The sequence below is a fragment of the Dreissena polymorpha genome, chromosome 3 (genome assembly GCF_020536995.1).
Source record: "Dreissena polymorpha isolate Duluth1 chromosome 3, UMN_Dpol_1.0, whole genome shotgun sequence".
NCBI lineage: Eukaryota > Metazoa > Mollusca > Bivalvia > Myida > Dreissenidae > Dreissena > Dreissena polymorpha.
Genome location: NC_068357.1, coordinates 51,384,552 through 51,411,308, shown reverse-complemented (window position 1 = coordinate 51,411,308; position 26,757 = coordinate 51,384,552). Strand labels below are relative to the sequence as shown.

Sequence of the window (26,757 nt, the reverse complement as noted above, 5' to 3'; positions counted from 1 at the left end):
AACAAACACTCAGATTTATCACTTTGGTCTACAACACACATAGACCCAAACAAACACTCAATTTATCACTTTGGTCTACACCACACATAGACCAAAACACCCTTAGATTTCTCACTTTGGTCAACACCACACATAGACCCAAACAAACACAAAGATTTCTCATTTTGGTCTACACCACACATATACCCAAACACCCTCAGATTTCTCACTTTAGTCTACACCAAACATAGACCCAAACAAACAAAAAGATTTCTCACTTTGGTCTACACCACACATAGACCCAAATACCCTCAGATTTCTCACTTTGGTCTACACCAAACATAGACCCAAACACCCTCAGATTTCTCACTTAGGTCTACACCACACATAGACCCAAACACCCTCAGATTTCTCACTTAGGTCTACACCACACATAGACCCAAACACCCTCAGATATTTCACTTTGGTCTACACCACACATAGACCCAAACCCCCTCATATTTCTCACTTTGTTTCGTCGAGCTCGGAGAGCTGATAGAGCATGTCGAACACCTGCCCACCGGATGCCATGATCACCCCCGGCAACATCTTCTCCTGCTCCAGGTCAAATGTCTGCTTTGATATTGGCGTGCCTGGCGTCTGTAGACAAAATATAGAGTTCGTCAATATAACTCAGCCTTAGTACGGGAATTTTTCTACTGCACTTTTCTCAAGTGTTAGTAAATCATATCTCTTCTTTAAAGCAGAAATAAGTATTTTTGCTTTTGTTTCATAGTTTTACCCATTCTTATAAAAGTGGTGACAAACATACTTAAAATAGATAAATAAAATAATATTATGAACATTTTTCTATACATTATTAATCAAATAGATACCTTGGGAGATAAAAACATGATATCAAATCTTTGGCCATATATAATATGTTTATTATAACTTCAGAATACAATATTCCCAAATGTAGAAGTAGCTTTTACCACAAAGATCACAAAAAGCTTGTTGAAGTGTCAAAACAACATTTGTGTACAGCATTATTACTCGTTTTGCCAAACCTTCATATAGCACCATATCTCAAGGCCAGTGGTGATGTTCCTTTACATAAAACCATAACATAACAAGAAATGTGTTTGTCAGAAACACAATGCCCCCTATTGCACCGCTTTGAAATAAAATTTCAATATCTCATTTGGCAGGTTTAGAAATTTTCTCCCTTTTAAAGCTTATTACTTCCCTTGGATTGTATTTTTTTTACTTTTGACCTTGAAGGATGACTTTGACCTTTCACCACTCAAAATGTGCAGCTTCAAGAGATACACATGCATGCCAAATATCAAGTTGCTATCTTCAATATAGTAAAAGTTATGGCCAATGTTAAAGTTTTCGGACGGACAGACGGACAGACTGACGGACAGTTCAACTGCTATATGCCATCCTATTGGGGGCATAAAAATTGGGTTTATTTGAAAACCTTCCTTACAAAGAATTGATCTTGCAAATAAAACTCATTATAATAATTATTGCCAAATATCTAGACCTGCCAGGTTATGTATAACCTTAAAAATTTAATTTGTGTCATGATATAATCTGCTAATATTTCCATAGTGACATCACCAATAGCAATACTTTAACATCACTCATTAACACCATGCTCTATCAAACAAACCAGACTAAACAAACATTGCTCACTTATCGCAAGAACACAACGCCTAATGAAAAGTGCAACCAAGAATACAAACTGCAACAATATGTGAGCATAGAAAAAATATACCAAGACTTGCATATCATTATTCATATTTCTTGACAAAGTACTACAGTTTCCTTGTAATGGAAACACTTAATATCAGTTTAAAACAAACTCACAAGTCAATTAAAATGTCACATGTCAAATGGAACAAGTCAAAAGTTTAACACTCAAATGCAGAATAATTCACCCTGAAATCGAGGAACAATCTTAAGTGCAAAACCAAATCAATGCATAAAGTTTCTGAATCAGATAAAACAGTTGCAATCCATATTATGAACAAACAAGACTATTGCCAAGCAATAAAAGTCCCCTACCGGTGAAACTCCACCATTTTCAGCAATATTTCTAGTCTAGTTGATGCCATAGCAACCAGAATTCTTGACATAGGAAAAAAATGAAATGGCAAGCAAAATCTCCATATTGCCATCTGTCTATGTTTCACGTTTCATGAAAAAATATGATGAACTTTTAAAAGTTATCGCAGGATCCACAAAAGATTGACAGACAGACAGACTCACACACACACAGAGCGCAAACCATAAGACTAAAAAGATGCAAATATTTTACTCACCATGACCACATTAAACTCTATAACTACAAAGGTCTACACCTACATGACACATTTGGTGTAAAAAGTGCAGGTAAGCAAAAAAAACAACTTAGTTTTAACAATACCACATTTGAGGTTGCGTCTTCCATTTGAATATCAATCAAAAAAGTGTTTCACATATGCTTTTGTGTGTATAATTTATTTGCTTTGGTGTTAAGAATTTTCTGCAAATACTTGAAAAAAGATTAGTAATGCTTTTTTTTTAGCATTAATTTTAATACAATTTTCTAAAAAATGATAAAAGGTGAGCTTCTGGGTTAAAGCATACATGCCATACGTCCCGGATTGTCCGGGACAGTCCCGGAAATAAAGAACTTGTCCCGCTGTCCCGGAAATCTGTCAAATGTCCCGGAATTTACAAAATCCATATATACATGTACCTTATCTTATGCTTAACTGCACCTCGAATCTGTGTATATCTGCAGCGTCTCCATGACAATGCCTACCCAAATAGGCAGACGTGCAGACTACGCTACGTGTCAAAATTGATCAATTAACAGGGGTCCTGTTATCATATCGATTGTCTCACGTTCGCGGTAAAACCGAAAAGGCGGCATTGTATAATGTAGTTGTTAATGGACTTTACTCTACTACGTCATTATTTCCCGCTGCGTAAGGGCAAAGGATAGTTATTCACACATCTGAAGTCCAACATCGCTGAGTAAAAAAAAAAAAAGCAGTTTATGTTCGCACGTTTAACGGACAAAGAAGTATACCGGCACTGTTTTGTTGTATTTGTTTTATTGTGATTGGTTGTATGTATTGTGAATTGATTTGAGTTGACGATCTAACGGTACTGTAGTGTTGTATTTTTTATTATATAAATGTTATAAATGAATAAAGACGTATCAACAACTACGCGTTACACACCGGTCTTAATAACAATAACGCAGTGACGTCACCATCTATGTTTAGAATGCTTACACTGAAAACACGTGGCTTGTATCAAGTAACAGAAGTAGTAATGTTTAATTTGACGTTAAAAGATCAAGTGTATTTCGGATAGGTTTTCGAACTTTTGCAATTAACGATGCGAAACAAAAAAACGTACCAAAATGCATATGTCTATTAATATCGCTACATTTTATACATGTCCCGGAAAATCGGCAAAAGTCCCGGACAATTTAATTCAATGTCCCGGAATTGGTCTGAAAAATTATGGCATGTATGGTTAAAGGCATCTTGTAACGTGTTGTCTTCACTCATAGTAATCCCATTATGTAGTCCATACAAGCAGGGCAATCGCCATCTATAGTCCATACAAGCATGGCAATCACCCTCTATAGTCTACAGGCATGGCAATCACTATACATGTATGTAGTCCATTCAGACTGGACAATGACCCTCTGTAGTCCATACGGACAGGGAAATCACCTGCTGTAGTCCATACAGATAGAGTAATGACCCGCTGTAGTCCATACAGACTGGACAATGACCCGCTGTAGTCCATACAGACAGGGAAATCACCCGCTGTAGTCCATACAGACAGGACAATCGCCCTCTGTATGCCAAGCAGGCATGGCAATCACCCTCTATAGTCCATACAGGCAGGGCAATCACCAGCTGAAGGCCATACAAGCAGGGAAATCACCAGCTGTAGTCCATACAAGCAGGATAATCACTAGCTGTAGTTTATACAGGCATGACAATCAAACTCTGTAGTCCATACAGATAGGTTTATCACCCACTGTAGTCTACACAGACAGGGCAAACACCCTCTGTAGTCCATACAGACATGGCAATCACCCTATGTAGTCCACACAGACATGGCAATCACCCTATGTAGTACATACAGACATGTTAATCCCCCTCTGTAGTCCATACAAACAGGGCAATCACCCTCTGCATTCAATAAAAGCAGGGCTATCACCCTCTCCTGTCCACCAAGACAGGGCAATCACCCTCTGTAGTTCATACAGACAGGACAATTACCCTCTGTTGTCTATCCAGGCAGGACAATAAACCTCTGTAGTCCATTCAGACAGGAAAATCACCCTCTGCAGTCCATACAGACAAGACATTCATGCTCTGTTGTCCATGCAGGAAGGGCAATCTCCCTCTGTAGTCCATAAAGACATGACAATCCCAATCTGAAGTCCATACAGACAGGGCAATCACTATCTTAAGTCCACACAGAGAGGGCAAAGTAATATGTAGTTAAGAGATTATTTATGTATGTTTGTCATTAAATACTTGCCCATTTGCATTTTATAAAATACAATTAATACTTGTGTTATCTGTTCAGTGTATAAAACACAAAATATACAATGTTTCACAGTGTGTTACATTAAGTCCCTTTCTCAAATGATAATACTATATGCAGTTTTCAGTTACGTTTGTTTAACCAATTGTTGTACAGGATTTTCTAACAGGCCATAATTATGCCTTTTGATTAAGTATTTCCCAAAATATTATCATGAAGCCACCATTTCAATAATATATGCAAAAATTGCACCAGTATTAACATTTGCAGTTTTCAAATAACATAGATGATTTGTACAGTTTTTTCACATATATAAAGAAGCAAAAAAACTAAAGCATCAACAACAACAAAAACTTGATTGTACATCTAACTTTCTGATATGGACAGGTTTAACTAATAGTCAGAAATATAAACAGATTTGCTCAGAAAGATTAAAAGATTCTGTTTAGATGATTAATTCAATCAAAAATAATATATATATATATAATGAGCTGATCAGAAAACTGCATTATCAATTACTAATTTGCTTAGTTTATCACAACACCAAAAGCCTCAATAAAACTTACAGACACCACGAAACCAGCCAGCACGCTGTCAGACAATTGAGTCGCGTTCTGAGAAAACTGGGCATAATGCATGTGCGTAAAGTGTCGTCCCAGATTAGCCTGTGCAGGCCGCACAGGCTAATCAGGGACGATACTTTCCGCTTTAATGGTATTTTTAGTTTCAAGGAATCCCTCCTTACCAAACATAAAGTTTAGGCGGAAAGTGTCGTCCCTGATTAGCCTGTGCAGACTACACAGGCTAATCTGGGACGACACTTTACGCACATGCATTATGCCCAGTTTTCTCAGAACAAGACTCAATTTATGTCATAAAATGAACATCGGCCATACAACTTTAAAAGTTAAGTCTTACATGATATTTTACTGGAAGTAGCCAAAGTGCACTCAAACTTCTTAAATTTAAGAATTTTCGTCAGACATGGCTCACATGGTTGATAATTTTTGTGGTGTCAGAACTTATGGCTTAAAAACAAAAATTGTAGAGAAGATGGCAAAAAAAATAAACCAAAGACAAAAAGTAGATGCATCTATGATACTAGACATAATATTTCACTATATAAAAACACTAAATTAGTAAGACCATAAAAACATCTATGTGTAGATATTAAGCTTAGGTCAGTGGCACAAATAAGTTGAAAAGCTGGATAAAGGACAATAACACAATACACAATGTTGCAATGCTTTTACCTGATCAGGCTTGAGAGTTTCTTGCACCTATTAATATGAAAAATCAATATTTCACAACAAATGAATAACAAGAAAACACTTGTCACAAATATATGCCTCTCAGTAAAAAAAATGTTTTTAGGTAAAGATTGGACAAAGTATCTATTGTTTTCTCTTCTTTTACTTTTTACCTTAAATTTTGACCTTGACCTTCAACATAGGGACTTGGTCATAGTGTGCACCATGCAGTATGCTTTTAATAACTGTAAAGTTTGTTTTTCAAAATCCTCAATTTGCTGAAGACGTTGTTTTTACCTTTAGTAGTCCCTGGGCAACACCCATGTGCAAAAAAGAGTGAAAGCTGATTTATATATCATTTTATAGGTAAATGTCTGAAGTGTCAGACAATTTTGGGTGGACGTGCCGCATGATGGTACGTTTTTTGTAATCCAAGTTGGCATCCAAGATGGCCGCAAAAAAATGATAAAAAATCAAATTATCTTTTTTTCTGAATTTTCTGAACTTCATTTGTGATGGACCTCAGACCTAGTTATCTGGTTATTGACTTCGTCCCCCTGTCTCATCATGATGATCCCTTTTGCTGATTTATATTTGAAAATCCATCCATGATTTACAAAGTATTGTATTGGACAAAGTATCAGTTTCTAAATTCCTACTTTTTAACTTCGATCGTGAATAAACCCCTTGAGCTAGGAACCTGTCTTTCATTTGCGACAATATATCTAATCAGGCTATCACTTCCTTAAGCTAATTGAAAATACCTAAATTTGACCTTGAATTTTGACCTCGGCCATGAACCAAGGGACTAGGATCTTTCTCGCAATAGTCCGTGTATACATGCTGATCACTTAGTTTAGGGGTGTGATTAAGGAGTTGTCCAAAGGGATGAAAATTCTGTCCACTGATCACTAATGGCAAATTGTTAGAAAATCCATAAAAATTTATGATCTGGAATAAATGTTTCCTGCTGCCCGCCTTCTCCAAAGTTCCCGTGTCGTATTTTTAAATTGGTGAATAACATTTAAAACTTGATAAGATTATCAAGTATTATTTTATATGATATTTGTACTAGTATCTTTTGAAAGTATAAAAATATAGCATTTCAGTAGGCTCTAAATAAAAACACACATTTTAAAAATTTTATTTGAATAAGCAACATGCTCATCATTTCACTTCAGCCTACCCATACTTAGTCCGAGATTTAACAAGAGATGTGTTTGTCAGAAACACAATGCCCCCTATTGCGCCACTTTGAAATAAAATTTCAATATATCATTTGGCAGGTTTAGAAATTGTCTCCCTTTTATAGCTTATAACTTCCCTTGGATTGTATTTTTTTACTTTTGACCTTAAAGGATGACCCTGACCTTAAAATTTGTTTTTGATTATATCCTTTTAAAAAATATAACTTTCCTTGTGAAACTGATCTGTACCTGCCAACTGATATAAAATAGAAATTATCTCCCTTTAAAGCTTGTTACTTCCCTTGGATTTTGTTTTTTGACCTTTGACCTTGAAGGATGACTTTGACCATTCACCACTCAAAATGTGCAGCTTCATGAGATACACATGCATGCCAAATATCTAGTTGCTATCTTCAGTATTGCAAAAGTTATGGCCAATGTCAAAGTTTTCGGATGGACGGACGGACGGACAGACAGACTGACGGACAGTTCAACTGCTATATGCCACCCTACCAGGGGCTTAAAAATTATGTCCACATTTAAGATATTGCATTCCAATGAAGGCTTTAAAGTAAATGCTATCAAATGAAGGACATTAAGTGTAATCTAGTTAGTATTGTGAATAAATCCAAGGCAATCAAGTGTTGGCTATAAATGGAAGGCAATCAAGTGTTGGCTATAAATCAACAGCAATCAACTGTAGGCTATAAATGGAAGGCAAACAACTGTAGGCTATAAATGGAAGGCAATCAAGTGTTGGCTATAAATCGACAGCAATCAAGTGTTGGCTATAAATCGATGGCAATCAAGTGTTGGCTATAAATGGAAGGCAATCAACTGTTGGCTATAAGTTGTGGGCTATTAAAAGTAGGCTATAAATTTTACAATATCAAATATATACGCTATCAAATAATGACAATCATGAGTAGCCAATAGAGTATGGTTACCTCTTTGACCTGAGAACTGGACGTGGTTGTGGATGGAGTGACCATCCTGACCTGGACGGCCTGATTGTCCTCAAACTCCAGCTGGTGGAGGAGCTTCTGATCCTTGTTGGTTCCCAGCTGGAAACAAAATGAGACCAAACATGTAGAAATGTGCCCAAAGAATCTGATCCTTGTTGGTTCCCAGCTGGAGACAAAATGAGACCAAACTTGTAGAAATGTGTCTTAAGGATCTGATCCTTGATGGTTCCCAGCTGGAGACAAAATGAAACCAAACTTGTTAAAATGTGTCCAACGGATATGGATGAAAACCAATCATGAACAACGAGCAAGACGCAACAGTGTTCTTTCACTTTATACATATAACCACTATGCAAAAAGTGCCCACTGTGACCTTAATCTTGAAGCAGGCGACATATTTGTTACATGCCACACATAATCATGATATGTTGATCATTTGAACAAATTTATTTTGATATTCCATTCTGCATAACAAATTTATTAGAAGGACAAAAACATGTACCTCACTACATGCATAAAGAGAATATGCAAAATGACCAAGTGTCCATAAAGTGACCTTTTAGTTTCAGATAAAAGAATAGTTTTGCATTTGACATTTCATCTTGACATGATAACAATTTGAGCCAAGTTATTGCAAAATCCCATATCGCAGGACAGAGTAGTAAGCCCAACACAAACACTTATTTTCACTTCATAGATAAAAGGCATAAGCAAAGATTCTAAATGTCTACTGTGACCTTCACCTTGAACTCAGGGGTGGGGTTGTTGCACACTCATGCTCATTTATGCCAATTCATTTTGATCACAAAATGTCCAACACAAACAAAACAAACCCAAACGGACAAGGGTTAACACTGAATGCCCTTCCACAATTATCACAGTGGGGGCATAAAACGCATTCTTACTATTAACATTCTGAGAAAGTAGCCAGTAAGCCTCAATATATCTTTAGTCATAATCAGTACTATAGTTGACATAGGACACACTTTTCCTCGAGACAATGCTTAAGGCAACTGAGAATATCTGTAACAAAATCTTTTGAGTCCCGCTCTAGCAAAAACATGGCTTAATACATGTCAGGGGTGTCTATTGTCCCAAATTTAAAATCTGGAAAATTAGACCAGGGGTCTGGGAATGCAGGTCCCCATGGAGATAAAGGTCAATGCCCCCACCCCTCTCAAGCCCTCTCTAATTGTACTATTTTATAGTATTTCTAATTGCAATTTCTGGTGAACACTATGTAAAATATTATTCATCAGACCGTCCATATCACCGCATGTGTATTCATCATGACAGGTTTGCTTATAATGGACGTAAAAAATAAATTAAATCAGCAAAATATGCTGCATCTGAAAACAACAATCCAAAATATGTACGTGTTTTGCACATGAAATAAAATGTGCTTATCGTTTGAATGCTGAAAAATGATAAACATTTACTTAGCAAGTACGTAATCAATATATAATTTGGTTACTAGGCAAAATCGGTACCAAGCGCAAAGACGATGAAGCTTTAACAAATATATTAATTTCGTTTTCAATTTATCGCGCTTTCAAACAAATTTCCCCTATCCCCCCCCTCACCCCATTTCATATAAATATCTCATCAAATTTTCATTCATCTCAAAATCGAGCCTGGTTGGCTGAAATCCGGATTTCCGAAATAATCCAGAAAATTGATACCCCGGTACTTGTGCTTAAAACTTAAACTTTCACTTACAACAGTTGAAGCCATCTTTTCCTGGGCTACAACCTGTATGTTATCTTGCATCTGCCGCAACCTGTTTGCTATCTTACACCGCACGTTACCAAGACTTTCGTTGCTATGGCACTGTTGAAAAATAAGCAGAAAGAGTTTACACAGACATCCGAGTGGTTTAAGCGCTAGACTTTTACTCCAAGGGTCAGTGGTTCGATTCCTTTTTTCTTTCTTTAATATTATTTTTGTTTTATACCGTCACTCTTCAGTTCTGATGTTTACATTTATCAATTTTTAGCATTTAATGACAAACCTCCAAAAACATACCAAAATCTGTGAAATGGTCCCTTTAATACAGTATGCATTACTGGCAGATATAATCGGTACATTTTCTACAAATCTGCATTATGCTTTAATGGTTAATACATAGAATGAGCACGGAAAAGGACCAGAAACAAGGTATCCTCTCATGTAACACTTTGATTTCTCAATTATTCAAATAACTCCATAACAGTGCCTTCTTACCACCAGCACAAACTCCTGTTTAGGAGCCTCACACGTGACATATAGATTGATCTGGTATCCCTGGAAGGAGGCGCCGTGCGGGAGAATGGTGCGGGCCCCAGTGTGCATCTCCTCCACGCTCAGTACGTACATCTCCGCAATCCAGAGCAGACGCTCTATGTTCAGAAGCTTGATGGACCTAGGAACAAGTATTGGAAGAGGATAGTTATATTTCAATTGCTATTTTCTTGTATATTTAGTGGCTTGATTGCCCTAGAAAAACATACTTTTGTTTTATGTTTATGCTTAATTGACGAATTTCGGACTTGTTAACAACATCATGCCTGCATTTCTGGTAGACCTGATGATAAAATGTGTATTTCTTTATATAGAGTAGATCATCAAATGATTAAAAGCTGCAATTTTGAGTTATTACCAAGCCCATTAATGTCTTTCAACAAGGTCTGTCACTGTTAATTTCCAATACGCCCAATTTAAACTTTTTATTTATTTATTATTTACTTTTGTAAAAAGCAGAAATCTCAAAGTTCTCTATTACATTATGAAATTTAATTACAATCAGTTGTATACGTAAAGTTATGCTTTGCACAAATGTTGAATTGTATAGGAATGCTTTGTTATTAAAGTTAATGTCTAAAAAAGGATGGACAAACAATGTCCATATTAATCAATCACTTCAATACCTATACCCCCAACTAACTTATTGCAAGTCATATGACAAGAGCACCGCATAACGGGTGCCAACACTCGGCTGCTAATGCAGTTTTGAATAAATGAAAGCTTGTCAGAATTTTTTTTTGGAGGTCACAGTGACCTTGACATTTGACCTCGTGACCCAAAAATGGGTGTGGTGTGTAGAACTCATCAAGGTGCATCTACATATGAAGTTTTAAAGTTGTAGGTGGAAGCACTTTGATTTTAGAGCAAAATGTAAAGGTTTTAGCACGACGCGGAAGGCGGACGACATGACGAGCTGGCAATGACAATACCTTGGGTTTTCTCCGAAAACAGCCGAGCTAATAAAATGACAAGTACTTAGATGGGATGGCCACTGTTGCCACCTCTGGGACGGTGGGTGCTGTCAGGGTACGGGTCGCACTGGATATAGCCTGGGACACAGTGCTGCCACTCACACCTATCATCGACAACTGAAGGAATAGAGTGGAATGTAACCCGCTTGTTTTGGACGCCAGAATCAAAACTTTGGCAAGGTAAATGAATATATTGACATACTGCTATTTACCTTTTAATTAAAACTTTGCACATCTAGTTCACTGGCATCTTCAGAGATGTACTTATGTGACCATATCGTATTTTACCATCCTTTAGAATAATTATGTCGGACGAGTCCACTCCACATTTAAATGATACGAGACCGGTTTCTACGCTCGAGCGATCATTTCTATTGTTAGTTTAAAATTGTTGTTAGTTTAAATTGATTGGTTAAAAACTTGTGTAGGTATCCTCGAGGAGTTATCCTCGAGGAGTGTAGTGATGTACAGATCACATTGACCACGGAGTTCAGAGCGGGAAGAAGTATTCTTCGGGCATTTATATCAGGTTCAGAATTCGTTAGTTTTATCTTCTTTGTTATACAGGTATGTTCAAGTATTTGTCTACTTGCTCGGTTCATTTGTCACAGTTTGCGCTTATTTCTTATACGGATTATTCTTTTATTTTTCGACCTAAAGTTGTAGTGTTCGAACGTCGGTATAGTTTCTATTTTAACATTTTATCACTATTCTTTGTTTGCACTGTATCACGTTATCCACTTACAGTTTCACCAATGGACGAACGAGGCATGATTGGATTGTGTGAGTGAAGAGATAGTGTTCATAACCACATTTTGGTAAGTGAGCTGTATGAGTTGTATACGTGATTATGTAATGATGTTCATTGTAAATGTTATCTGTTTTATGTATTTCTGTGTAGTGTAATTGTAAGCTGCATGTTCTGTAATGTTCATATTTATAGAAGATGCATTTTATGTGAAATTGTATTTTTTCATATCTGCTATGTTAATGTAAATATGGCCACTAGATTGAACTAGCATTCATGTTTTATCGTGTATTATTCATTCTATTAAATAATGCATTATCATTATTTTCAGATTGCAGAATCTCTTCATTCAAGATGTACTTTAGTATCGGTGTATAATTAACATATGCTATTTATGGTGAACTTATTAAATATTAAACAAGGGCTGTTTGTAAAACATGCATGCCCCCCATATGGGCTGTCCGTTGTAGTGGCAGCCATTGTGTGAATACGTTTTTTGTCACTGTGACCTTGACCTTTGACCTAGTGACCTGAAAATCAATAGGGGTCATCTGCGAGTCACGATCAATGTACCTATGAAGTGTCATGATCCTAGGCAAAAGCGTTCTTGAGTTATCATCCGAAAATCATTTTACTATTTCGGGTCACCGTGACCTTGACCTTTGACCTTGTGACCTCAAAATCAATAGGGGTCATCTGCGAGTCATGATCAATCTACCTATGAAGTTTCATGATCCTAGGCATATGCGTTCTTGAGTTATCATCCGAAAACCATTTTACTATTTCGGGTCACCGTGACCTTGACCTTTGACCTAGTGACCTCAAAATCAATAGGGGTCATCAGCGAGTCTTGATCAATCTACCCATGAAGTTTCATGATCCTAGGCGTATGAATTCTTGAGTTATCATCCGGAAACCATTTTTCTATTTCGGGTCACCGTGACCTTGACCTTTGACCTAGTGACCTCAAAATCAATAGGGGTCATCTGCGAGTCATGATTAATCTACCCATGAAGTTTCATGATCCTAGGCGTATGCATTCTTGAGTTATCATCCGGAAACCATTTTACTATTTTGGGTCACCGTGACCTTGACCTTTGACCTAGTGACCTCAAAATCAATAGGGGTCATCTGCGAGTCATGATCAATCTACCCATGAAGTTTCATGATCCTAGGCGTATGCGTTCTTGAGTTATCCCGAAACCATTTTACTATTTCGGGTCACCGTGACCTTGACCTTTGACCTAGTGACCTCAAAATCAATAGGGGTCATCTGCGAGTCATGATCAATCTACCCATGAAGTTTCATGATCCTAGGCGTATGCGTTCTTGAGTTATCATCCGGAAACCATTTTACTATTTCGGGTCACCGTGACCTTGACCTTTGACCTAGTGACCTCAAAATCAATAGGGGTCATCTGCGAGTCATGATCAATCTACCTATGAAGTTTCATGATCCTAGGCGTATGCGTTCTTGAGTTATCATCCGGAAACCACCTGGTGGACGGACCGACCGACCGACCGACATGAGCAAAGCAATATACCCCCTCTTCTTCGAAGGGGGGCATAAATATATATAGTTTTAATCTTCCCCCTGAACTCTGGGTTACACTTATATAAGTTATTAGAAGCTACTTACTTTGAAAAAACGTTTGAGAACATCCTAAATAACACAATGAAAATAATATGACAATTAAATGGAAAAATGTGTTATAAATGATGATTAAAACCTATGTTATTTAAAACGCTTTAAAAGTATTACTACAACAATTGCTTACATGGTATGTTATATTGAATGCTCTAACTGCAATAAAAGATGACAAATATAACTTACATGGTATGTTATATTGAATGCTCTAAAGATGACAAATATAACTATATAATACATATTACTTTCACCTGTACTTACTATTTTCTACTTACCTCTAATCGTGTTTTGCATTCATGGATGAACTTCTTATGGAGATTGATTGCATCCTGCAAAAATAGACCCACATCTCTTCATGAAATACAACCAAAACTGTATTTGGATATAAACAGCAGTTGAATTGATGTTTTCTAAGTTTTATTTCAAAACTGCTTTATTCAAAGACTTTTTCTAGTCCCAAATTGTATTTATTCATTGATTCACCATTAAAAAAAATAACTTTCCAGACTTTTTGTTTCTATCATATTTAGTATTTTGAAGTCTAATTGCAAAACCTCTTTTAAAAACTTATTTGCCTATTGATTATTCGAAGTCACAGTTTTGAGAGGTAGCTGATGTTTTCACACCTTCACTGACATTGACCACATGGTCATTGATTGTGGCCATTCTTCACTAGAATGAGCAATTATCAAAGAGCTGGACAACAATAATCACATCGGCATATCCAAGTTGTAGACAAAATTGCCTTTGTTTTCTTATTGATCACTTCAAAATAAAATGAAGTTCTCACAAGAACATTTACCAAATGGCAATAACTTTAAATATTCGAGGGAGAGTCATGGTCCTTATACACATTACTTCCTCTCAAATACCTAATATACCTCAAACATTTCATGAGGTAGCATTTGAATCTCTTCCAAACCTTTGGGTTATACTCCACATAAAAAAAGGACAGACATACAAATAATTTAATCATTATACTCCCCTTTTATCCCTTGAGGGGCATATAAATACCAAACAAAAGAGACATAGACCATATGGCCCTCACTTGGGACCCTAAGAAACTCCTATTCTGACAAGGTGGAGTTCAAAATAATGAAAGATCTCTATAAAACATAACAATTTAACTTTTCCGAACATTTCTATTTCTGAACTCAGCTGAGATATCTTTAGAACAAATGTTCTTAAGCCATGTAAGGAAACTGCCCCCTGGCAGCCATGTTTTTCATTAGACCAGAACCATTTTCAAACTCTGCCCTGATATCATTATTACAAATGTTTCACCCAAGTTTATATAAAAATATTTGAAAATAAATTAGACTTTTAGAGTGTAAACAAGGTTTCACTATAGCCATTTAAGGAAAATTGCCCTGCCCCCTTGCGGCTATGTTTTTCAACACACCAAAACCATTGTCGAACTCAGACCAAATATATAATTAAAACAAATGTTCCTACAAAGTTTCATAAAGATTGGACTCAATATCTGATGTCTACAATGTTAACAAAGTTTTACTCTAGCTAGTAAAGCCATATAAATAAAACTGCCCTCCCTCTGGCGGCTATGTTTTTCAATGGACCACAACCATTGTTGAACTCCTATATTTGTTCCTACCATGTTTCATAAATATTGGACTAAAAATGTGACTTCCACAAAGTTTACGTTTTATTTTAGCTACTATAGCAATTAAAGGAAAATTGCCCCACCCCCTGGCTGCCATGTTTTTCAAAAGAGACCACAATCATTTTCGAACTTTACCAAGATATCCTTAGAACAAATGTTCTTACCTGGTTTCATGAAAATCAGAATAAAAATGTGACTTCTACAGTGTAAACAAGATGTTAAAATAGCCGTATAAGGAAAACTGCCCCGCCCCCTGGCATCTATGTTTTTCAACAGACAGGAAACAGTTTGGAACTCAGCTGAGATATCATTGGGACACATGTTCTTACCAAGTTTCATTAAGATTGCACAATAAATATGGCCTCTTTATTGCTAACAAGGTAAATAATGACAACGCATGACAGACAAATCACGAAAGGTGATCACAAAAGCTCACCATAAGCATGTTGTGCTCAGGTTGGCTTTAAATAATGTAAAGCTTACCTCTTAACTACAATCATTAATTACATTGTGGCAACAAAAAGTCCACGGCTAATCTTCCAACTGCTAATTAACAACATAAACAAATGTACCCAGTAATCAAATAGGGACCATAAGGGCATAAGAAAAGTGGACAAACCAATAAACTGACAGTTATTAGCAAACAGATACCGGTATATAGACAATGTGGATGGAGGTAATGGTGGACTAAATAAACATGTAAACTTATGAGCCTTGCTCTGTGAAAACAGTTTTATTCAGGCTAATCAGGGAAGACATTTTCCTCTAATGGTATTGTTCATTAAAAGGATTTCTTTTCTTAGCAAAAATCCAGATAAGGTGGCAAGTGTGACCCCTGATTAGCCTAGGCTAACTGCACAGGCTTATCTGTGAAGACACTCTATGCACATGAATCAACCCTTTGCATGCTGGGAAATTTGTCGTCTGCTAAAATGTTGTCTGCTAAATTTCTAAAATTAGCATTTTCTTCGATTTTTTCAAAGAATACTATCAGAATAGCAAACAGTTTGGATCCTGATGAGACGCCACGTTCTGTGGTGTCTCATCTGGATCCAAACTGTTTGCACAGGCCTTCAAAATTCGGTTCCCGCACTGAAAGAGTTAAGCCCAGTATTCCCAGAAAACGGCTCATATAAAAAAGTCCAAACCACCGGCAGGGCAGGTTCACCTTTTTCAGGCGTGATGCCAGGTTTGTATAAGACACATTGAGCAGCAGCTGTATGGCCAAGCTGGCGATGGTCTCGTCGGGCGTGTTAAGGCATAGCTGCCACAGGAAGTCCAGGCCCAGAAGGTCCGTCTTCTCCACAATCACCTGACCCCCACCCCCCTCCTTCTTCAGGCGATGGTCGTTTTTGTTCACACTCTCAAAGAACGTCCTAAAGCACTCAAAACCTGGAAAACATGGGTTAGGTAAAACAAGTATTTTTTGTGTAACCCAAATTTTGTTTAATACATTTTGGCCTATTTCACTATTGGGCTATTAAATAGTAGATTAAAATGGACAGCTGCATCTTTCAGTGCTTGGCAAAGTTTTTTCGCCAATGCATTTAACATAAATTTATTGTGACATGCAAGAAATTGCATAAACCACTAGGACTGTCAAAAATATTTTGAAATGTTCACTGTTTTACATATACATTTTGTAGAAAAATGCAAATAAGGTTATATTACACCAGGACGATATGATTATTACACAGATATGAACAAACGTATATTCTATTGTAGGAATGGAAGAAATCAATTGAAGGGGCCTTTTCACAGATTTTGGCATGTTTTGAAGTTTGTCATTAAATGCTTTATATTGATAAATGTAAACATTGGATCTAAAAAGCTCCAGTAAAAAATCAAGAATAAAATTTAAAAAAGAAAAAAAAGTTACCCTCAGCAGGGCTCAACCCAGTGACCCCTGAAGTCCTGGAGTAATAAAGCAATTATACCACTCGGCCATCCTGCCAAGTATGTATAACAGACGTATTTTATACTTTAAAGTTATATTATATTATAGGCTATTCTATACCTGTTTTTTTTATAGCGCCCTACAGTAAATGAGCTCAAAATTTATAACGCGGATCCGTTATAACGCTATTTCGCGGCTTGGACCCCATTTACCGCGCTATATTGGAGTTACAGTGTATACGCAATCTTCGTAGTTTCACAAAATTAAACAACAACAACAGAACTCTCCAAATTGTTCAATCGTTTCGCGTTGCAACGCTTTATAATTTTCAGGTTTTTAAATCGTCAAAAGATGCCTATAATGGCTATATTAGAGCATGGTAAATGTTCAGTATTACTGTTTCCTCACAAATGTCATAACTAAAACGAAAATTTGCGAATCTGAAACAACTTTTTTCAATTTTGTCAATTTACCAAACAGTGAAAAGGCCCCTTTAACTCTACAATCGTTTTCTTTCTTTTGAAATATTTAACATATATAATAAAAAATCCAAATAAAAAGTGATACATGATTAATCACGTAACAGATCAGTTCTTAAAAATGCAAAATATAATATTTCAAATAAATTCTGATTAGTAACCAATGGTATTCAGAAAACAATGAAAGGCACAAAAAAGATAGGTCCTAACTATGAAGTTACTATATCTTTGTAAGACAGTTGGGCTACGAATAGCAACTTAGAAACAAAGACTGACAAAAATTAGTGAGAAACATTTGTGTGACCAAAATTTTAGTTAGAAAAAGCGATCAGTTTGAAAAAGATAACTAAAGTTATGATGGATTCTTGAGTTACACAAAAAAGGTAAAACATCTGAACCGAAAAAAAAAGTTCCAAACAGTTAACCCTTTCCCGCTCAGAAGCAAAGTGAAAATGGCTCTGTGCAAACAGCATTAAACAAGAACAGCCTGGGAGTAACTCGCAGTCTGTTCATGTTGTACGCTGTTTGCTGCTCATCATTATCTAAGGGTTGGAAATGAAGCCTTAAAAACTTGAATCTAGTAAGAAAGGTCTTAATTAAATATAACTGTCTAAGGGACTATACATCCGTGAAAATAAGTATCTAAGTTGTAAAGGATTAAACATTTTAAATTATGGGGTTCAAAACAGACGTCTATCCACCATATCACATACCATTTTCCGACAGCTTGGAGATGTCCATTTTGAGTAGTTCATTGGTGAAGAGTTTTGCCTGCGTCTCATTGTCGAGATCCATGAGGCCCTTGCTGAACCACTCGTAACAAGTCTTAGAGACAAGAAAAAATGAATCTTAAACAAAATTATTATGTTTCTTTAACAAACCCAACCAATTCATGGCTTTTTCTCTTTTCATTGGGAAGAGACTATTCGATTTATTTTGAGAAAAAATATAGCTTAAAGCTTTAAGTTGGGAAATAAAAAAATTAACAAAAGTTTTGATTTAAGGAAAAATTCCATGATTTTCAAGCAAATATTCCAATTCGTAAGAGGCCTTGATTATATAAGGTGAACAAGAGCACCGCATAACGGGTGCCACGCTCGGCTGTAAAAGCTTGTCAGTTTTTTTTAGAGGTCACATTGACCTTGACCTTTGACCTAGTGACCCAACAAGAGATGTGTTCATCAGAAACACAATGCCCCCTACTGCGCCACTTTGGGGGGGGGGGGGGGTCTCTGTAGACAGTCAAAAATGACTAAGTCAGACATCATTGACATCCAAGGCCTGTGGTTTATCTTAGAGATCCTAGCCAGAGTTCATCATGTATCTATTGACATAAGTCCACAGGTATGTAATGAAAAATACTATTAACAACTAAGTACATGAGAGAAATGATAATTATATCAATTAAAAAAAAAACTTTGACAAATCAATCATTTGAGTTATAATTAATCAAAATAATAAATATGTACAGCAACTGTGAAAAGAACTTCAATTCTTGGTAAGGAAATATATAATATGAGATTTATTATTATATAAATTACTTCCCTTGAAAATAATTGTCTCTAACAAATCTCTGTTTTTAGTAGCAAATAATTAAAAGCCACTACCGTGACTGTAGATTCACCACTCAAAATGTGCAGCTCCATGAGATACACATGCATGCCAAATATATAATGTGGTTATGTTCAATATTGAACAAGGCTATTGTCAAGCAATATGGTCCCCTACCGGCTCCAAAATTTATCAGAAATTCCACCATTTTCAGAATTTTTTTTTTTGTTGCCATAGCAACCACAATTTTTGACGTAGGAACAAAATGAAATGACATGCACAATGTCCATATTGCCATCTATCCATGTTGCAAGTTTCATAAAAAAATATCAAGAACTTTTAATGTAATCGCAAGATCCAGAAAACCACCATTTTCAGCAGTATTTCTAGTCTTTTTGTTGCCATAGCAACCATAATTTTTGACGTAGGAACAAAATGAAATGATGTGCATAATGTCCATATTGCCATATATCCATGTTTCAAGTTTCATGAAAAAATATTAAGAACTTTTAAAGTTATCGCAGGATCCAGAAAAGTGTGACAGACAGACTCACAGACAGAAGGACAGACACACAGAGCGCAAACCATAAGTCCCTCCGGTGAAACCGGTAGGGGACAATAATTATCTCCCTTTAAAGCTTATTACTTCCCTTTGTGTATTTTTTACCGTAGACCTTGAAGGATGACCTTGACGTTGACCTTTTACCACAATGTGTTTGTCAGAAACACAATGCCGCCTACTGCGCCGCTTTGATTTAGTTAACAAAAATATATATGTGGGCAGGTCAGATAACTATGTCCATTTAAAGCTTATTACTTCCCTTGACTTTGTTTTTTCTACCCTAGACCTTGAAGGATGATGTTCACCTTGAAATTTTACCACTCAAAATGTGAAGCTCCATGAGATACACATGCATGCCAAATATCAAGTTGCTATCTTCAATATTTAAAAAGTTATGGTAAATGTTAAGGTTTTAGTACGACGCCTATGGCGGACGGCGGATGGCGGACAACGAGCTGGCTATGACAATAGCTCGGGTTTTCTCCGAAAACAGCCGAGCTAAAAACCACTGCAATCCCATAAATAAATGCTGTTGAAGGGGAATTAAGTGTTTCACCTGTCCATTAGTGTTTGCCTTCAACAATGTGCGTGTGACCAGTTCAAATTAGGAAAAACAATACTAATACTGAAACTTTTCACTTAAGCTTGTGATTTGAACAAGGCAAAATTTGTTTTTTTAATTAAATGACTGATATTTCAAATATGACCAGTTCTACAGCAGACTTTATAGAAGCACATACAAACTTTCAAAGCAAAAACAGCAGCAAGAAACTTTCTTCAGATTTGACATTAAGGGATCTTGTTTTTGTATCCATCAATGTTCACCTAATAAGAACATGAAACTCAGGAAAATCCAGAAACAGTATCAGAAAAGTAATTCTTGTTAAAATCTGCTGGTATTATAGAATCAAAGATAAATACATAAATCAATACACAATATGAAATGATAAAATTTGGGCCTTGGAGCCGGAAACCAATCTCAAAACAAGCTAACTTTTACAGCCCAGTGAAGAGCTCCTACCTCCCTGTCCCAACTGCATGCCTCAGGGGCGGCGACCAGTGTTGACCATATCTCCCTGGCTCGGTTCCATGGCAGGTACAGCACACCGTCTTGTAGCACGTATTGCAGGAACGACAGGTGAGAACTCACATACTGAACAGGACAGGAACGACAGGTGAGAACTCACATACTGAACAGGACAGGAATGACAGGTGAGAACTCACATACTGGACAGGACAGGAATGACAGGTGAGAACTCACATACTGAACAGGACAGGAATGACAGGTGAGAACTCACATACTGAACAGGACAGGAATGACAGGTGAGAACTCACATACTGAACAGCAAGTGTATGACAGGTGAGAACTCACATACTGAACAGCAAGTGTGCAGAGAGATTAGAAATCACTAAAGCTACTTAAGCATTTCTTTGACTCTTCGACTTTCATGTACAATTTAAATTTATTGATAGATCAGCTGATTAATTGTCTATTGTAAGCAAGATCCTTAGTCAATTTATTTTACATATTCCAATTAACAAAAAATCTGCATTAATTAATAAAATTTAACTCTTTACCACTAAGATACATATTTTGACGCATTTTGCAGTCCCTTAGAAAGTTAAATTTAAATAAAGACCTTCCCTATTAGATTCAAGTTTTAAAGGCTTTATTTCCAACCCTTTTTACTGATGAGCAGCAAACTGCAGGCTGTTCTGGCCCCGTGTTCACAAAACGATTTTGCAATCGAAAATCGATTTTAACTGACATCGATTTTCATGTTTGCCTATCAACTACAATGGAATTCCATTTTCAATGACAAGCAAAATCGATTTTCAATTGCAAAAAATGTTTGTGAACACGGGGCCTGGTTTTATACTGTTTGCAAAAGCCATTTTCACTTTGCTTCTTATGGGGGAAAGGATTAATCATTTTCCTTTCTAAAAGTATTCTAAACAAGAGATGTGTTTGTCAGAAACACAATGCCCCCTAATGCGCCGCTTTTTTTTTACCTTTGACCTTGAAGGATGACCTTGACCTTTCACCACTCAAAATGTGCAGCATGCCAAATATCAAGTTGCTATGTTCAATATTTCAAACGATATTGCAAAACTTTACTGTAAGGTTTAAGTTTTGGGACAGAATGACAGACAGAAAGAAAGAAAGAAAGACGGGCCAAAAACAATATACCCCCGATCTATTGATCCGGGTGCATAAAAATCTTACAGTATAATCATTTCTCTATGAATTTATACATGTGCAAACAAAAAATAATAAAAGAAGGGCTGTTTGTAAAACAAGCATGCCCCCCATATGGGCTGTCAAATGTAGTGGCAGCAATTGTGTTAATACGTTTTTTGTCACTGTGACCTTGACCTTTGACCTTGTGACCTGAAAATCAATAGGGGTCATCTGCCAGTCATGATAGATGTACCTATGAAGTTTCATGAACCTAGGCCTTTTTATTCTTGGATCAGGAAACCATTTTACTGTTTCGATTCACTGTGACCTTGACCTTTGACCTAGTGACCTGAAAATTATTAGGGGTCATCTGCCAGTCACGATCAATGTACCTATGATGTTTCAAGATACTAGGCGTAAGCATTCTTGAGTTATCATCCGGAAACCATTTTACTATTTTGAGTCACTGTGACCTTTGACCTAGTGACCTGCAAATCAATAGGGGTCATCTGCCAGTCAGGATCAATGTACCTATGAAGATTCATGATCCTAGGCCTAAGCGTTCTTGAGTTATCATCCGGAAACCATCTGGTGGACGGATGGACGGACGGACCGACCGACATGTGCAAAACAATATACCCCCTCTTCTTCGAAGGGGGGCATAATTAAATCATTGATCTATGAATTCAAAAATTTGCTAAAATATTTATTTATATTTAAATTGAGTTAGCAGCAAAGTAAAACAGAGATATTTGTTCAGTGTTTAAGACCCAGTATTCTCACCTCCGAGTGTGGGTAGCGGGCGTCCACAAGGGTGGTCTGTTCCAGCTGCCCGTCCCCGCAGCTCATGAGAGCCTGCTTGTGGCACTTCACAAGGCTCTGGGTCACTAGCTTGATGATGTCAAAGTTCTTGTTCAGGTCAGGAAGGATGCCCTGGTGGGGGAAGATTGAAATTAGTTGCACTTTTAGAAAACGGCTTAATGCATGTGTGAACGACTTTTACATGTTGTCCCAGATAAACCTCTGAGGATTCCAGAGGCTAATCAGGGACGCCCCTTTCCGTCTAGACTGCATCTTTGTGCAAAAGCGACTTGCTTTTTAAAAAAAAATCCATAAAAGTGGAAAATGTTGGCGCTAGAAGGGCCTTTTCAATTCGAACTTTAAGTCCCAATTTGATCAAGGCAAACTTGAGGTATCTATGACAATTGTTGGGGATAGTGATTAGCAACAACTATGTCAGTTACTATACAATTTTTTTATCAAGCAAAGTTGCCTCTAGACTAAATGATAAAATCAAGATTAATAAGAAATAGGCCATTGTCTTATGTTCAAACCATGTTAGAGCAAGATGAAAATACGAAAATAAATAGAAAGTATAGTAAAATGTCTTTAGCAAAACTGTGTTAGTACCAAAGAGTTGCAGCAGTCATCATTGAATCTAAACAGATCAGTAAAATCTACTGGACCTGTCACAGGTTAGCTTCTGTAATTTGCTTGTATATATTTGACTTGAGATGGCATTGAGCTAGGTGAAGCCAATAATATCTTAGGCTTACAAAAAATACCTGTTTGTAGGTTTCCTCAACATGGTGTTCTTACAATTTATAGCATATGCTCTATAGGCTAAATACCAATGCCATATTAGCAAACCAACATATCCTGCTACAGCAACAATGGAGGTTTTGTATACAGAACAAAAGTGAAAATAAACTCTTTGATGTATTTTTTCATTTAATTTTCAGTCCAATTCGCTTCCCAGATGTTTTCCAATCTAGACATATCCCAGAAAATTCTTGTTTCAACCCTTTACAGCATTGCTCCCAAATATTTCAAAGGATCAACCCAGCCAGTCTCAGCATATACCGTAAAAACGCAGTCATAAGTCGAGATATTTTACCTCCTAAATTTGATTAAAAAACCGCTATCGACTTATGAGGTGGCCCATAAAAAAAGAAATGAAATTCCATGAAAAAAATAATGAAATTCGACGAAGATTGATCCCTGCGGCAATAGTTGTTGTTGTTGTATAAAAAAAATCGTTGATTTACGACTAACAAAACGTCGTATTTTACTGATACTTACCAATTAATATAATCACAGTTTGCAATTACTTTTGTTTTTATTTTGATAATTTAATCCAAAGTCTTCATGTAAGCAGGTGTTGTTTTTTTACTGTTCATGTAAACACGAATCAAGGACATCCTTTAAAGTCTCGCGAAAATTCGCAATATGTGTGAATCGACAGTTTGACATCAAAGGAAAGCCGTTTCCTGTCAAGAAGCCATAAAGAACACCTTTCTCGCCGACAAAATTGGATTCTTTTGTTTAGAGAAGCGATATGCTTAACCAATCGCGTGTTTGTAACTTGCTTGCAATTATGCTTGAGCACGTGTATAGCTCCGCCTTTGAAACTGTTTCAGAGAAAAAGGTGGAGTTAGCGGTCTCTTGGGTATGTCAATCATTGTTATAAAAACACGTTTTACCGAGACAATAATCAATTGTTTTGACAGTCAGATTAAAAGTACAAAGATTGGATAACAGTGATAATATTGTTTCATCGGATTAAAAGCGGAAAATAGTTTGTGGATAATTACTAGCGTGGATTATTGAGTGCAACCATTTATTAATTAGATAAACAAAAACACAACTGGACTTACGATAAATCTTTGAAAATGCCTGGCAAATGCAAACGCCAGGCTTATGACAATGCATTTAAAATACGTGTGATAGAATTTGTGGAGAATTTAAATAATAACAGTGCTGCTGAACGTGAGTTTGGTATAAGTGAGAAACTAGTGCGTGATTGGCGTACGAATAAGGACACAATTGTGAGTGGACCTAACAAACAGAAACGGCGTGTCGTCATGTGCAATGTATAGAATACTACCGCAACTTCATGTGCATTTAAAATGGTGTCCGTTTATGAAATTCTTAAACAGAAAATTTCTGACTCGACTTATGAAGCTAACATACTCAAAATCTCTAATTTTGGTACCAAAGTATACCCCCGACTTATGAGCCGGGTAGACTTATGACTGCGTTTTAACGGTACATGTTGGGCATGCCCTGTGCAGTACCAACCTTGTCCTGCTTGTGACTGTGCTTCAGGATGTTCTTGCTAAGCTGGTGTAGCTGCTTCAACGTGGGCAGGACACACACACCCTGGAAAACAACAACAACAGTTGCAATATCAACCTGATGAAAATATGCCAATTATCAAGTATCAGAAGAAAAGTGGAATGTTTATTCTAAATAACAAATATGATTATCATTACTCAATGTAAGCCTGGTCAAGAGCATAACAAGAAGATATGATGACCCTGAAGTGCCTAGAAATTGTCAAGATCAACATTCTTACCCAGTTTCATCATCATTGAGTCATAAACTTGGCTTCTACGGTGGTAACAAATGTTTAATTAAGATAAGACTGGGTTAACTTGTTTTTTTACACTTGTTTACCAGATTTTGACCTGGCCCAAATATTTTCTAGATGAAAATTCTAACCAGGTTTTGTGAGGATTGAGTTAACAAGAGATGTATTTGTCAGAAACAAAATGCCCCCCTACTGTGGCGATATAAAATTCTTACCCAGTTTCATCATCATTGAGTAATAAACTTGGCTTCTACAGTGGTAACAAATGTTTAATTAAGATTAGACTGGGTTAACTTGTGATAAAATTTCAATATATCATTTGGCAGGTTTAGAAAATATTTCCCTTTTAAAGCTTATTACTACCCTTGGATTGTATTTTTTTACTTTTAACCTTAAAGGATGACCTTGACCTTTCACCACTTAAAATGTGCAGCTCCATGAGATACACAGTCATGCATGTTAAATATCAAGTTACTATGTTCAATATTGCAAAAGTTACGAAGAAGGTTAAAGTTTTGGGACACACACACACGCACACCCACACACACAGACACATACAATGACAGACAGGCCAAAAACAATATACCCCCGATCTTTCAGTCCGGGGGCATAAAAAACAAACTGGGATATCATTACTCTATATGAGCCTCGTCAAGAGCATAACAAGAGAGTATGATGAATCTGAAGTGCCTAGAAACTTAAAATGTGTCACAGAATCTGATGCCTACACAACACAAATTTGGAAAAAAGACATACCCTCTTCATTGGCTACAGTGGAAAATAACACAATTGGACAAATTTCAGCCATGACCAGTCCATGCTACGGTGAGATAAAGAACCATAGACTAATACAAAGTCTGTATTTGCTCCTAAACCTGTAACAAGAGCACCGCCTTGCGGGTGCAGACCGCTCATCTTTTTTCTTTTTAAAGGTAAAGGGACTCTCATTTTCAATCACAAAGGAGGGAGGGGTGGAGTGAAGAGGGGTGTATAGTGTGGGGGTGTGGACATTTATTACATTATCTTCCAAAAATGCAAAATAAATGAAAAAAAAAAAATCCGTGGGGGGGGGGGGGGGGGGGGGGATTCTTTGGTGCGATGGTTGAACGGTGTGTTTTTTAACCGTTTAAAAAAAAAAATTGTGGGGGGGGGGGGGGGGGATATTGTGTGATGGTGTGGTGGTAATTTGCGAGACGATCTTAAAAAAAAAAAAAATTGGGGGGGCCGGTGAGTTGGGGGGGGGGGTATAGTGTGAGGGTGTGGTGTTCATTTGTGAGATGATAAACGTAAGAAAAAAAAAATAAAATAGGGTGGGGGATTCGGAGGGGGGGGGGGATTCGGGGGGAGGGGATTCGGGGGGGGGGGGGGGGGGGGGTTCGGGTGGGGGGAGGGGGGGTGGGGGGATTCTTGGGTGCGATGGTTGTAGGGTATTTCAAACATAAAATAATAAAAATAAATAGTTGTGTTTTTTAACAGTTAAAAAAAAAATTGGGAGGGGGGGGATGGG

The 26,757-nt window shown here is 36.9% G+C and overlaps 1 protein-coding gene across 2 annotated transcripts in view; it reads right to left on the bottom strand.

Moving 5' to 3' along the window:
• LOC127874126 (ubiquitin carboxyl-terminal hydrolase 24-like) overlaps positions 1-26,757 on the bottom strand; it is a 126,008-nt gene that overhangs the window by 71,209 nt on the left and 28,042 nt on the right. The window contains exons 14-25 of one of the 2 annotated variants that reach the window (XM_052418266.1): positions 24,959-25,039; positions 22,661-22,810; positions 20,717-20,848; positions 18,296-18,407; positions 16,375-16,598; positions 13,861-13,914; positions 11,194-11,306; positions 10,159-10,336; positions 9,655-9,765; positions 7,918-8,034; positions 5,787-5,813; positions 488-618 (exon numbers count right to left, since the gene is read on the bottom strand). In XM_052418266.1, coding sequence (XP_052274226.1) covers positions 488-618; positions 5,787-5,813; positions 7,918-8,034; positions 9,655-9,765; positions 10,159-10,336; positions 11,194-11,306; positions 13,861-13,914; positions 16,375-16,598; positions 18,296-18,407; positions 20,717-20,848; positions 22,661-22,810; positions 24,959-25,039 — 1,430 coding nt within the window. The remainder of the gene's footprint in view (positions 1-487; positions 619-5,786; positions 5,814-7,917; positions 8,035-9,654; positions 9,766-10,158; positions 10,337-11,193; positions 11,307-13,860; positions 13,915-16,374; positions 16,599-18,295; positions 18,408-20,716; positions 20,849-22,660; positions 22,811-24,958; positions 25,040-26,757) is intronic. The other variant, XM_052418267.1, reaches the window with a different exon arrangement.